Source organism: Diabrotica virgifera, chromosome 6 (genome assembly GCF_917563875.1).
Source record: "Diabrotica virgifera virgifera chromosome 6, PGI_DIABVI_V3a".
NCBI lineage: Eukaryota > Metazoa > Arthropoda > Insecta > Coleoptera > Chrysomelidae > Diabrotica > Diabrotica virgifera.
This window is the reverse complement of record NC_065448.1, coordinates 65819235-65835040: the sequence shown is the minus strand read 5'-3', so window position 1 is coordinate 65835040 and position 15806 is coordinate 65819235. Positions and strand designations below refer to the sequence as shown.

General features: G+C 33.4%; 1 protein-coding gene across 3 annotated transcripts in view; it reads right to left on the bottom strand.

Moving 5' to 3' along the window:
• Nucleotides 1-15806, bottom strand: part of LOC114329157 (hemicentin-2) — an 869111-nt gene that overhangs the window by 428107 nt on the left and 425198 nt on the right. For all 3 annotated transcript variants that reach the window (XM_050654496.1, XM_050654495.1, XM_050654497.1), the window contains exon 8: nt 3901-4028. In XM_050654496.1, coding sequence (XP_050510453.1) covers nt 3901-4028 — 128 coding nt within the window. The remainder of the gene's footprint in view (nt 1-3900; nt 4029-15806) is intronic.

Below are 15806 nucleotides of genomic sequence, written 5' to 3'. Positions count from 1 at the left end.
TGTATGACTATTTTACTATGAACAACATAATTCCAAACTCACAATGTGGTTTTCGTAAAGGTTTTGGAACATCAGTAGCACTAACGAATGTTTTGGATGATATCTTTAGAGCATATGACAATAAAATGTGTTCTGCTTTGGTACTTTTGGATTTTTCTAAAGCGTTTGATACTATTAACCATGAGTTGCTGGTAGCTAAACTTGGATTTTGCGAAGAATCATTTTTGCTCATTGCATCTTATTTAAGCAATAGATTTCAGTCAATTTTCTCTAATAATAAGTATTCTAATAGAGCAGAAATACTTGCTGGCGTTCCTCAGGGTTCGATATTGGGTCCTTTGCTATTTCTTATTTACACGTCTGATATATTGAAATCTATAAAATATTGCAAACTGCAAGCGTTTGCTGACGATACCCAGATTTATGTATGTTTTGAATTAGAGCACTATAAAGAATTTCAGGAGTGCCTTAATCAGGATCTTCAGATGATTTATAAACTTTCTTTGGATCATAATTTAAAGCTAAACCCTGACAAATCGTGTGTTATGATTTTTGGTAATCAACGTAAAACAGAGTTTCTTAAAAAAAATTTAAGTATTTTAATTAATAATTCCAAACTAAACTTTGTAGAGAAAAACAAAAACCTGGGCGTTATTTTAGATGAACAGCTTAGATTTAAAGAACATGTAAAAAAATTAGTTCAAAAATCATTTTGTTCTCTAAAAATATTATATAATAATAGACATGTCCTAAACAAAAAATTAAGAAAAAATTTATGTGAAGCTCTCGTCTTATCTAATTTTAATTACTGTGATTTTATTTATGGTTTTTGTTTAGACAGTGACAGTAAAAACCGTATACAGAAAGTCCAGAATGCGTGTATCAGGCTTGTTTATGGTTTGCGCAAATTTGATCATATATCACATTTATATAAGGATGTTAATTGGCTTAAAATGAATGACCGAAGAACTCTTCATTTTGCTACCTTTTTATTAAATATAATAAATAATCCTACTTCACCAACTACGCTTAGGGAACGCCTTATATTTCGTAACGATATACATAACCTTAACATCAGAAACAGGATTAAACTAACAATGCCTCAACATAGCACCGCTATATTTCAGAGATCTTTCTCATATAATGCTGTTAAAATTTTTAATTCCATTCCTAACGATTTCCTCCCATTAAATATAAATACCTTTAAAGTCAAATATAAAAAATACCTGTTAAATATGTCATAATAAGTAATATTAAATCTTAAAAAACCAACTAAATTATTAAATTTTAATTTATTAGCTAATTTGTAGACCAAATAAAATATTTATTCAATGTTATTATTAATTGTCAATCCGTAATTTTCTTTTATCAGTATAAATTAACATAAAAGCCTTTGTGTAACTTATCATGTAAGTGACAAAAAATATAAATGTATTAGGGTTCTGGTTTGGTTCAGTTGAGTAGCCTTGAGCTAGACTTGCGCCAAACCAGGACATGATAGGGAACATTTTTTTTTATTATTGTAACTGACTGTAATTTTTTCCCCTTAAATAAAGTCCTTTATTATTATTATTATTATTATATTATTTACGTACTGTCACTGTCAAATCTTAAAATTTGTCAGACTTATTATTCTGTTCAACCCGTTGGTTCAACCTCAAAAAATGGCTCCGCACATGCTAGCAAAGAACTAAAGGCAAAAATTGTAACGAAATTAGAAGATGGTTGGTCACTATTTGCCGGAGCGAACTATTTTAACGTAAGCAGAACAACAGTTTTTAATATTAATATAAGATGGAGAGAACAAGAATCTCTCGAAAGAACGCAAAGTACTGGAAGACCAAAAATATCTACCGCTCATGAAGATCGTAACCTGTTGGAAAGATTAGAAGAGAATGCTTTTGAATATGCGAAAACTGCAATAATAATTATGTCACAGTTGCCGGGAAGAAAGACAACAACTTGGCGCAGAATTAAAACATCGCGTCTTAGGTACCGAACTGCAGCAAAAAAACAAGCTTAATATTTCTATTAATATTATTTCTTATTATTTCTTAATATTCTATTAACACCTTAATAATTATTACAATTTATGAATTAAAATAGATATGCAATTAGTTGTTTGCTGCTTGGGCGGGCCACGATGGGCGGGTCACGTACTAAGATCAAGTGACGAAAGACTTCTAAACGCCACATTCTGGGAAAGGCCCGATGGAAAAAGGTCAGTTGGTCGCCCAAGAAAGAGATGGAAGGACGCAGTAGCCAGCGATCTACGCAAAATGGGAGTACAGCAATGGGAAATAGCTGCTCAGGACCGACAACAATGGAGGGAAATAGTAAACGCGGCCAAGACTCACATAGAGTTGTAGAGCCAAATGAAGATGATGATGATGATGCTTGCTTGGTTGCTTGGTTATTGGCCTTGTTATGCAATTTGGCCTATTTCATTATTTGTCTGTCATGATAAATATAATATAATGTCAGACCAATCAACTACACTGCTCAAAATGATCAATTCTTACTAAAAGTCGTATCAGTTTTTTAGAAACCAGCTGTAGATGCAGATTCTGCCGTTAGAAATTCTTGACGAAAAAAGTACATTTTTGGGCTGTACTAGTGATCCTACTGCTGTAACGTAGTCTTCTAATTTTAGTGTGTCTACTGCTGGGATAATAATGGCTTGTTCTTTCAAAGGGAATGTAACTGCTTTCTGTTTGGTAATTGTAGAGTAATCCGGTTTGTTGATCGGGTAACAATGAAGTACCCCTGTAGTCAGAAGTACCAGCCATCGGTAAAATTGTTAAATACTTTTTATTTTAATTTTCTTGTATCGTTTCATTATATTGTAATTGGGTCAGTACGACTCTGTTAATTACAAAGTATTTAACTTATCGAAGATATTAAAGGCAACAACAAGTTTTTGTTAAACGCCTTTGAATTTACAAATCTGTACGGCTGGATTGAAATTCGTTATTCTGTAAGATTTTGATGAAACCATAAATATATTGATAAAAGTACTTACGGCAATCAAATCACCACTAATAACTAAACTACTGATTATGTTTCTTATAATTAATTTAAAGATTTACTATAGTAAAGCGATGAAAAACTTCGAGACTAAATTTAGGTGAACTTAATCAACTATGTTCAGGACTGCCCTCCATCATAATATTTATTGCATTTAAAATAATGTAAATAGGTTCAACAGCAAAAATTTTAATGAGTACGGCGGTTCATAAGTAAGTACCCGCCAACGGCCAAAGTTTGGTAAACGAAAAATTAATTTTAGGGGTATTGCTAATATTATAATATTTATTTTTTGTTAGATAATATTCTTGGACTTTTATTTATAAATTATATGAACTCTATTTGCATAATTTCCAATTATTTCAATGTTTGGTCATTAATGGGTTAGGAAAATCACGATTCTCATTAATGGGGTAGCGATAAAAGAGATATAGGTAATGGGAATTCAGTATAGTAATTAATTTAATTAATTAATTAAACAACATAAGTAAATAAAAATCCACGAGGAAAATAAAACCCCTGTAGCTGGCTGTATACCATAAATCACAAAAAATACAAGATCCTTTGTAAAAGGAATATTTAAAAGACCGCAATAAGGGTTGCATCACAAAACAAAACGTTTTCGGATTAATAGGGAATCCATCATCAGTGTTAAGCCCTAAAATAGTAAGTATAACCTAATTAATAATAGACAATGTTATAAAAGTTGACTAAGGTCAAGAATTGACAGAGGCCATATTTCAGTAAATAGTTTCAGAGTCATATACATATACATAATTATTTAAAGGCCAAAAATTGTTTTCACTGTTGAAACTCTAATAGTAAAATTAATATTAGTAAGAGTAAAACTAAATATTATTATGTAGTACTTACGTCATGATACCAGCTGTAACCTTCAGCAGTTGGACTGGCGGAAATTTTGCACAATAACGTCAGATCCGTACCTTCCTTGACAGGAGAATGTAATCCTGCTTCAAGTTGCACTGATACCCTAGGAGGATCTGAAAAGAAGTTAAATTAAATATAATTATGGATTATTCTGAAATTATTCATTTGTATTCGAACTTGGCCGAAGCCTTGATAAAGGGTTTTAAAAAGGACAAATTTAGGGCTTAAGGCTATGGATACATAATTCGCCAATATTTTACGGGTATCCCTACCTTTTCTGTCTTTACATGGCAAATTACGTGTAGTAAAATTCACACTGGTATGGATATGTACATATTAATATAATGTCATTCTACTTGACAATGTCATAACTAGCTTAAAGAGATGGCTTTTGAATGTTCTTGGATAACAGTTATTTTTTGTATAATTGCAAATTATTAATTCAGTTAATAAATGTGATAATTTTTTCACTAGCTATGTATTCAGTGATTGTAATAGTATGTACCTACAACAAAAACTAATACTCAATCGAGAAAAGAGCAAAAGTGATTTTTTAATAATATATTGTTACTATGAAACACTTACAATTTTGAACATCTTTAAAAAAAATGCTTGGATCACAGAATATATCTTAATATATTCTCTGCTTCTATCTTCCATAAATAATACACAACAAATAACTTTTTATAAAGTTTACTTCTTAAATCAATTATTTACCAAATACACTATATATCAATATTATTTAATCAACAACTAAAAATATTCCCGATTTATGTCAAATAATTATTTAAACTTGTCACTGATTGTCAGTGTCTGACTGACAATATTCTATTCGAAGTGCGTTGTATGACAAAGATAGATTTGGAAAATATTACCACGGACATTGTGTTTATTTTTTTCGAATCCTGAAAAAACCAATAAATATTTTTGAAAAATCTAAACGCAGAATGAAAGACTAAATTATGACCGAGGGCCGAAAGTCCCTTAGAATAAATAAAAAGTTTATTTTGAATGAGGTATTTGCAATTAAAAATAACACTAAATTTTCTCTTAGATTTTCACCCCTGTAACTTATTAAAATAAACAATATAGCAGTTCTCAGGAACTTTCGGCCCTCGCTAATAACGTAAGCTTTCATTCTGCGTTTAAATTTTTAAAAAATACTTATTAGTTTTCTCAGGATTCGAAAAAAATAAATCCCCATTTGAATAGCATTGCAGCCGAAAAAACGTACCGATCCTCTTAACATTTGCCCTCTAAAGTCCAAAATCATAAGAGTCACCAGGAGAAATTTTACGGATTAAGTACTCTAAACCTAAATAAGACACGCCTAAAGTTTGTGAGTGAAGTAAAGTACCTTGGGGTAATGTTATCCGCAAAGCTAACTTATAGGGCATTTAGCACAAAATAAATTGATTTTTAAATCCAGAATTTAGAGACTTGCAACTTTTTGCATTGTGTTCGGGATGACGTAAGGAAAAAAGTCTACGATACAAAAATAGGAGAAAATGCATAATTGAACTTTAAAGTGCATAAAATACCTCAAAAATTGCATAAACATATCAAAATAAGTATAGTAGGGACCGTATTTTGTTGTTCAGGGAGTTTTTGGGGTCACTGAACACGAATATGTAATCATAATTGACCCTCGAAGTACCTAGTGTTTAGGGTTACTCTTAAGGCACGTCATCTGGAGTTTCCAGGGTTTTCACCACTCAATTGATCCAAACAGATTACTCGGAGTTTGTTGGGATCACTGAACACAACTACGTTATTAGAACCGGCCCCCGGAGCACTTGGTGCGCAGGATCACTGCTGAGGCACGTCATCTTCTGGAGTTTTAAGGGTTTTTCGGAATTAAATTGACACAAACAGATTACTCAAGGGGTTTTTGGAGTTGCTGAACACGAATACGCTATCAGAGTTGACCTTCGAAAACCGAAAACCCTCGAAATACCTGAACATGATTTGTTCCAGAAGTGACCGTGGGTTTCAGGTGCTCTGACTCTGGGTGTTAATTCTGACGACGTATTTATGTTCAGTGATCCCAAAAATTCCCGAGTAATCTGTTTACATTAATTTAGAGTCGAAATCCCTCGAAACTCCCAATGTCGTGCCTTAGCAGTAACCCTGGGCACCAGGTGCATCGGGGGTCAGTTCTGATGGCGTATTATGCATTCTTGCGTGTTTAGTGGTCCCAAAGCCCCCCTGAATACCAAAATATGGTCCCTAATGTACTTATTCTGACATGTTTATGCACTTTCGGACGCATTTTAAGCACTTTAAAGTACAATTATTATGCGTTCCCACCAATTTTTATATAGTAAATTTTTTCCTCACATCATCCTGAACACAATGCAAAAAGTTCTCTAGGCTCTAGGCTCTAGGTTCTGTATTTAAAATTTGATTTATTAGCGTGTTTTTAGTTCTACATGCTCTGGTATATTATTAATAATTCGACGTTAACAAAATTATATTTTTTAAAAATTGTAGCTTATTTCCCAAAAAGAATAGTTAGTTACAAAAATGCCACAAAGAAATAGCTTCAGAACAACATTAATTAAACCGATAGGAAGAATAACCAAATGCTCTAAAATTTAATAATATTATATGCATCAGTGTAGTATGGTGGCCAAAGGTATAGTAAAAAGTGATATCCTCAAACGAGAGGACCTACCTACTACTTGTTAACGCAAAATAAATTGAAATTTCAAATGCGGTGTTACAGCCGTATAACGAGAATACTGTGGAGTCAACGAGTTACAGATGCCAAGGTGCTGAGATGACTACAAACGGATTGCGAAATCATAAGAATTTTCAAATTGAAAACATTGGAGTTTTTAGGTATACCTTATAGGGGAGTGCATTTAGATTTTCACTTCGGAAAAAATCAAACAAGATAAAACGTTTTGTAATTTCATTAAGAAATATTTAATAAACAACATATTAAAAAGTTCTACTCGAGAAGTGGGTGCTTCATTTTTTATTAAACAAATGAACAGCAAATTAGATGTTTTTTAAATAACTCCGAAAATATAATTTTTAGAAAAAAACTGACTTAGCCATTGAAAAATTCAGAAAATTTTACAAAAAAAACTGATATAAAGATTTTTCTAAAATTAAATCTCTAGCTTCTGTAATTTTTTATTTATAACGCTAAAGTCACCCTTCTCACACACATTGGCGCACTGTAAACTAGCGTTGGAAGAAGTGCACGGTTGAGTTTTTTTAAGGTAATTCTTTAACTAATGGATCAAAAGAAATTTTCCAAATTGGACATGAAATAAGATGAAATAAGCTATCTTATGGTTGTAATAAAAAGAAATAAAATTTATGGACATAAGTACGGTGTGAGCAGAAAATGAGCCTTACATGAATTTTGTTTAAAAATGATTTAAAAATGTGTAACTAATACAATTTTACTTATAAAACTCTCAAATTTGCACAACTTAACTCTCAATCATCTTACTAAACGATGTTTTATTCAAAAAAAATCTCAAAAATTTAATTAAAATAATACGATGTCTCAAAAAATGTAATTTTTGAAAACTTCGTAGTTTTACAGAATTCCCACCATTTTAAGACGGTATTACTCAAGTTTGAATAAATCTAATACAATTTTCTTGCTATTTTTTTAAAGCGTAAGATGTAATCTTTAAAAAACACTGAATTATTTTAGTTTAAAAATGAAATAAACAATTTATTTTTGAGAAAAATAAGAAAGATAACAAAAATGTAATACAAAAACCGAAAAGTACCAGCTGAAAAAATGTAAATACAGAGTGATCAAAACTTTTTTCTGTAAAACTTACCCAAAATACATTTAACAATAAGCTTTAGCAATAATAAATGTTCAACAAAAAAATTTTTTTAGCTCTTATACAGTATGTCTGCGTAACTTGGAACCTATTGATAACTTTTTTAATATCAGTTTTACGAAAAAAAGTTATTCTTTATAAAATACTCTGCATCGTATATATTATAAGATGCAACCATCAAATATCAAATTTTGTGAATTTTGTACGAGGTATGTCAAAAAATATGAATTCCACTCAAGAGTAAAGTACCTTTATATTTCACAATATCGAAAATTTTTATAAAGAAAAGTTGTTTGGAATTAAAAACTATGTTCTAATATGTAATTATATCCTTCTAATCGAAAATTTGTTTTTTTTTAATATTCTTTCTAATACATTTTAATTTTTATTAATATTGTGAAAATTTTTGTTTATCTTTTTTTTTAAGAATGAAATTCCATATTTGCTTGATTGGATTCTACTTGTTTTTCATTTAAATATCCGCCATTTTCGATCCGGCATTTTGAAATTTAAATTTTTAATCTTTAATTCAGTTTCAACAACCTGTTAAAAATAAAGACAATAAATGTTTTAGAAAAATGTTCTTTTTTATGTTCTTTTTAGAAAATCCGCATTTTGGATCCGCCATTTTATAGTATATAATGTTAACATTTAAGTTAGGTTTATCAAAGCACTCAAAAATAAATATATGTAGAAATAGATATATTTTGTAAAGAAATTATTATTTTACAACTATTTTTTAAGTTATTCGCCATTTTGGATCTGCCAGTTTATAATTTAAATTATCAAAATTTGATTCAGGTTCAGCAACCTCTCAAAAATATCCACATATATGCAAACAAACACGTTTTATAAAAAAATTCGGATTTTACAACTACTTTTTAAGGATTTTTAGGAAAAAATCCGCCATTTTGAATCCGCCATTTTGAATTTGCAAATTGTAATGTCAGATTCGGGTTCAGCATAATTAAAACTAAAATAAAAACATTTTTATCAAAATAAAATGTTGAATTTACCCAAATTCTTAACATTATTTATACATTTTATTTATTTAGCGTATGGCTTAAGTATATCACAGAATATAGTTAGATTTATGCATTATACAATGCATCACAAACAGATGTCCAATTTTTTTATATATTCGATTGACCCTTCGGTTGCCATTACAAAGTCTATAGGGTCGCCTGTGTATGCTCTGCGTGGGCAGTCCTGAACAATGTGACTGATCGTCTGTCTTGCAGCGCCGCAGTCACAAGAAGGCGAGGGGAGTTTACCCCATCTGTGGAGGGAGTCGGCGCATCTTCCACAGTTTGTTCGAATTCGATTAAGGGCTGCCCAAATCTTACGGGGACGTTCAAATTCGCCAGGTTTCCCTATGATGTCCGGTAGACTATGGTAATGCGGATCTGTCCTACTTTCCCAATCTTCTCTCCATCGGGTATTTAAGTCAAAGTTGGATTGCTGCAGCGCTTGAGCAGATTGTAGAGGGGGTAACCTGGATCGGAGACGGTTTCCAAGAATATCGGGGATGTCGTTGTGGACTAGAAGCTGGCGACTGTCCATTATTTTGTTATATTCTTTAACCAATGCATGTTCGCGGCGTAGGTTGGGTGGTGCTATATTACTAAGGGTAGGTAGCCACATTGTAGGGGTGGGCTTAATTGTGCCTGTTATCATACGCATAGTACGGTTTAGTTGGGTGTCGACCAGGTGGGTATGCCTGCTATTTAGCCACACTGGAGCACAGTATTCTGCCACCGGATATATCAGGCCAAGAGCAGAGGATCTTAATGTTGATGCTGTGGACCCCCATGTAGTGCCGCAGAGTTTCTGTATTATATTGTTGCGTGTTTTCAATTTTGCTGCTGTTTTCGTCAGGTGTTCTCTGAATGTGAGCGTTCTGTCTAGAGTAACCCCAAGGTATTTCGGGTATTTATTGTGTTTTAACAGCTTGTTATTAAAATACACTCGCAATTCTCTGTTTGCCAACTTGTTGTTTAGATGAAAAGCTGATACTTCAGTTTTTGTAGTACTTGGCTGTAGTCTCCATTTCTTAAGGTATTCGCTGAGGATGGATAAGTCATTCGTGAGAGTGATTTCTGTAGTTTCTAAAGATTGGTGGCTTGTTGCAAGGGTCCAGTCGTCAGCATATCCAAACTTCCGAGATTCGGTTTCAGGCATGTCAGCAATATAGAGGCTGAAAAGTAAAGGGGCAAGGACAGAACCCTGTGGAAGACCATTGTTAAGTTTCATCTGTCTACTCGTCTCCTTTCCCATTATAACCTGGAAGGCTCTGTTGGTCAGCATGTTGTCAATGAGGTTTATTATCTTTCTGCAGGGGATAATGCGGGCCAGTTTATATATTAATCCCTGTCTCCAAACAGTATCATATGCTGCTGTTAGATCTATAAATACTGTTGCTGTCTTTTGTTTCTTTTGAAAACTAGCTTCTGTAAAAGTTGTTAATGACAGCACTTGGTCCGTACAGCTTCGATGAGGGCGGAAGCCAGCTTGTTCAATGGGGACATTTTCTAGTATCCTGTGACTAATTCTGTTGAGGAGAAGCTTTTCTAATAGTTTATATACCATGCTGAGTAGAGCTATGGGGCGGTAGTTTTCTGGCTTATCGTTTGATTTGCCCGGTTTCGGAATTGCAATTATCTTTGTTCGCTTAAGTGAGAAAGGAATGTTACCTGACTGAAGTATATCATTAAAGAACATTGCAAGCCACTGTTTCGTGTATGCACCACTGTGTATCAAGAACTCTGGATGGATACCATCAAACCCAGGTGCTTTACCTGATTTCATTTCTTTCAGCGCATGTGTGATTTCAGAAATAAGTATTCTTGCTGAATATTCGGAGTTCGTTCTGTTCATTTGTTTTAATGCCCTTAAGTCTCTTTTCACGTTGGTAGTATGTGTTCGATCTCGTGGAGCTCTGGATAGAGATACTATATGGGAGGCAACCTTGTTAGGAGACATTTTAGACTCTCTGGATTCCAGCTGGTTAGCTCCTCCAATTTTCCGCAACAAGGACCATGCCTGCCGGCTTGATTTTTTAAAGTCAAGGTTTTCGACAGTCTTTATCCATTTTTGGCGTCTAGCTGTATCGATGTTGTGTAAAAGCTCATCGGCTATTTCTCGGTCACCACTTTCGAGAAACTTCGTGTATAAGTTTTCACATGTTTCAGTCCATCCAGGCACATATTCTTTGCGATACCCCCTAGGGATGGTTTTCTTGGCAGTGCTTATTACTGCGCCCACAAACCTCTCATAATGTTTGCTGGTTGGAGGGACCCAGCTCAAGGTCCGGTCTAGTTGTTCAGAGAATTTTTTCCAGTTTGCTTTTCTAAGATTCCACCTGGGTCGAGGATATGATCTAATTATTGGAATTGATATTCCGATGGTGATAAGCACCGGACGATGTTGAGTATGTGGGAAGTCTGCAAGGACACTTCTCGCAGTTGTTAGTGGTCTGTCATTGGTATCTTTTGAGACAAAACATAGGTCTCGGTTATATTCTTTTCTCCATGCAGCTGATTTAAATGTTCCTCTGTCTTTGGCATCAAAAACTAGGTATGTGTTTTGCTCTTCGGACCATTCTACTAGTGCCTCCCCATTTTCATCATTCGTGGTGTACTTCCACATTTCGTGGTGGCTGTTGAAGTCGCCGATGTATATAGTAGGATGTGGATGAGTCTTTAGCACTTCTGGGTTCCATGTAGTGGCTGGAGGTTTGTATATGTTAACTACGGTAATATCTCCAATCTTGGTGACTACTTCATGTATATTATTTTCATTGGAAGCAGAAAGTAGGAAACCATTTTCTATATTGCAGCGAATGTAGGTTGCGACGCCGTAATGTTTATCATAGGTGGCTCCCAGTAAATCGTAGCCAGGTATCTTTCCCCTTAAATCAAGCTGGACTTTGTCTTCAGTATGGGTCTCTTGTATGGCAACCAGGTCAATGTCGTTATCGTGTAGGATTTTTTGCAACACTTGGCATTTTGCCTGGCTTATGCCCTCGATGTTAAGGTGACAGACTCGGATACACGGTCCGAGATCTCTAGTCAGTTGGTTCTGAGAAGAACCTTTATTTGTTCCCATCGTATATTTACGTATAGATAAGATTTCTGTTTGTGATCTGTGATGTTGGCAGGATATTGTTTTTGTTTTTCGTTCGTCTGCCGCCAAATTTTTGCTAGTTCATTTAGCGTTACCCAGGGTGCACCACATGGAGGCGAACTAGCATTACACCCCATTATTTATACAAAACAATTGTTATTGTTTAAACAATTAATAAACAATTAGCGGCGAAATTTGTGAGTAGAACTTTTTACTTTAACATATTTATAAACTAACAAAAAAAGTTTTAGAAAAATATAACCTTGTTTGATTTTTTCCGAAACATTGTATCTTTTCGTTCTAATTGCACTCCCCTATTAGTATGAACTAGTAAAACCTAATATGCAAAAAAATATCACGGGTAAAAGATACATACGCCGAAGAATGATTTCGTGGCTTGAAAACAAAAAGTGGTCTAATTAAAGCTTAGCAAACCCTAGTGCGTCTGCCAATAAAACACGAATAGCTCTGATCAAAAACAAACTTTGATAAGGAAAGGAATGATAAGACTAAGAACAGCAAATATTATTATATAATGATAGAAGAAAATATAACATACATAAATATATGGAAAACGTTTATATACCAAAAGGCCAAATGACTAGTCAGAACACACTTAAAATTTTTGACAAAGATGATGCTACTTATTTTATCTGTTCATTCATATTATCAGTAGTAATTACACGAGAGCTCTATAATTATCTATTTGTATCCCGGGTGACACTTTGACAGTTTTAATTTCACGATCAGAAGGGGAGCGAAATTATGTCAAAGTGTCACGAGGGCAAAATATATCGATAATTTTTAAGAGCTCGAGAGTAATTCGGTAAGATTATTTCATGAATAAAACTGTCTTTTTAAAACATTTTAACTAATATTTTATTGATACCTTTACCTGAATATTTGCTAAACCTGTTTATTGGTGTTGTCTGTGACAAGTTGTAAAACATTAATTGTCACTGAATGTATTTTTGCGTAGCAACGAAGGGCATCTGACGGAATACTTGACGATCAGAAAATATCGAAAAAAATTATCAGTAGTAATGTCACGAAAGCTCTAAATTTATCGCTTTGTTTTCCTAGTGACACTTTGACAGTTTTAATTTCACGATCCTAAGGGGAGTACCAAAGAGTGAAATTATGTCAAAGTGTCACGAGGCCAAAAAGTTGATAATAATTTTAGAGATCGAGTGTAATTCGCTGAGATTATTTCATGAATAAATCTGTCTTTTTAACCCGGGAGCAGTCGCGCCGTGAGAAACATCTCACATTTTATCATTTTTTCTGATAACTTAATGAAAAATGTTTCACGTAGATTTCCACTCGTAAGTGCCTCGAGGAAGATCGTAGTAATGCGTAGAATTTGTTTTTTTTTATTTTTTTTTTATTTTTTTTTATTTTTTTTATTTTTTTATTTTTTTATTTTTTTTTGTGTGGAATTTATGGCTTTGGTGAGAACTAATTAGCTTTAAAATTGTTAGAAATATATATTTTTAACATAGCAAGTAAATAAAAATATTAAAAAATAGAAATTTGATTTAAAGTCGTATTTAAATCTATATTGTGAGATTTTTTCTCTACGCACGACTACTTACGTTGCATAAGTGAGCGCGACTGCTCCCGGGTTAAATCATTTTAGCTAATATTTCATTGATATCTTCACCTGAATATTTGCTAAACCTGTTTTTTTGGTTAGCTGTGACAAGTTGTAAAACATTAATTGTAGTTAATGTCACTGAATATTCCGTTTTGCGTATTGGCGAATGCTTGACGACCGGATATTATCAAAAATTATTGGGTATAATATCACAAGAGAGTGAGAATAAATTGAACATAATGCGACAGTTTTTCGAAAATTTGTTGTCTGGCAATAGACACGAGGGCCCGCAGGGCTCGAGTGGCTATTGCCCAATGACAACAAATTTGAGTAAAAATGAAGCATTATTTTCTTATTTATTCTTACTCTCGTATGATATTCGTAAGATTATTTTTTAATACATATATTATGGATATTTTCTTAATGTGACAGTTGTCAAAACTAGGAAACTGGTTGCAATTAAACAGAAACAATCTACTTAAATAAATTCTATCGGTAATTTTCTACAGTAGATAATTCTCAGTATACTTTAATCTGATTGGACAGAATTAAACACGTGATCAAATATCTTACTGTAGGATTGGCAGTTAAAATCATCAAAAAATAATCGCTGTAATTTTTAATTCTGTAGCTTTCTATTGTTCAAAATCTTTATGGATCAAATATTCTATTTTATTTTGGTTTTCATTGTAGTAACAAATTTATTTTAATTTGTAACTAAACTATAATATATTCACTCAATCGTTTTGTTAATTTGTTCTCATCTTTAACCTAACCTAAACTAGAAAGGTTGGTAAATGTAATGGGTTGGAGTTTTATTCTACTACAAAAGACACAATGATGTCTCGGAATCATAAGAAAATTATTAAGCGTTTCATTTACGCTCTGGCACTCAACTTTTAGATATTACAGAGACATTGTACCACGAAACACAAGTAATTAACTTAATTGTTTGGGGTTGTATAAAGTAACAAATAAATTATCATTAAAACTTTAATACGATATTTGCAGAAGTTTCTTATGTGAAATTAAATATGTTTTTTCTACAACCGTGTTAAAAATGCAATTTTTAGCACTCCATAGGAGCGTTAAAAATGATACTTTAAGGCACTAGTGTTTTAAAATATTTTTAAGGCACCGTAAAATGGGGTGAGATTGATCTCCCGGGGTGACATTAATCATTTGTCGTTGTATCACATTTGTAGATACATCCGGCAACAATGTAAAATTGTTTCTGGGCGTGGCACTATTCATTTCTTGGATCTTGACTATGATCACTTCACGTCGTTGTTAGTTTGCAATTGGCATTGGGAAGAAGTTCTGTGGCTTTAAAATTAACCATAATTTTTGTCCTATTTTTATAGTTTGTGTACTTTTGATGGTAGAGGAAGAACAGAGGTAAGTTCGCTATTTCTAGTGTTATAAAATTATTTTGAATGGTTCTGTAATAATAATTTTATATATCTAGCATTTTAACTAACGCCAGCTTTTTTAAGATGGCGAATAATATTGAATGGGGTGACATTGATCAAGTGATCAATCTAACCCCACGTTACAGGGCCGCCGCTACCATGTGTGCTAAGTGTGCACCGCACACGGGCGGCCAACAATAGGGGCGGCCAGAAGCAGACCGCTGATGATAATACTTTTTTTAAACGAACATAAATTCAAATAATTAAATAGTAATGATTCAGATAATTCTGCAAACTATTATTATTATTACTTGATAACACTTAAATGTGTTTCATTTATAATTAATAGTTCTTTTTTCATCCTAATCTAAACAAACATATCAGAAAATATTATTTATTGTATGTACTGCCCTTTTGAAAGTATACTCACAAAGCAGTTCTGGGAATACTTTTTTATTCAAAGCGGCTGGAGGCTTTCGGACTTTTAGATATTTTTCTCCTCCCCGTGTGGAAGCGGACCGCTCAAGTACAATACCTCCACAGCTTCTCCTGCTCATCGTAAAAGTCAACAAATTGGAGCAGCTGTCCGCTCTCCTCTAGTCAAGCTCCTAACCTGTCCCTGTGTGATATTTAATACTCCCAACTATCAAACGACACCCACCCCTACCCATCATACACGTCCCAATAACCAAACCTATACCCCAGGAGAAAACCTCTGAAACTAGTAGAGGAAACCATGAAAACAAACGGATATGCATAGGGATTTCGGTTATGTATCATTCTAATATACCGCCACCCCAACCTCAAAATGTAACACCACCATGCCGAAATGGTCCTGAACTGAATCGATCAGCACGTCCCAACTCGTGGGAAGAAAAATGGGACAAAAAAAGAAAAACAATAAAGACGGAAGAGAGAGCAGCGGGGGCAAAAGAGAAA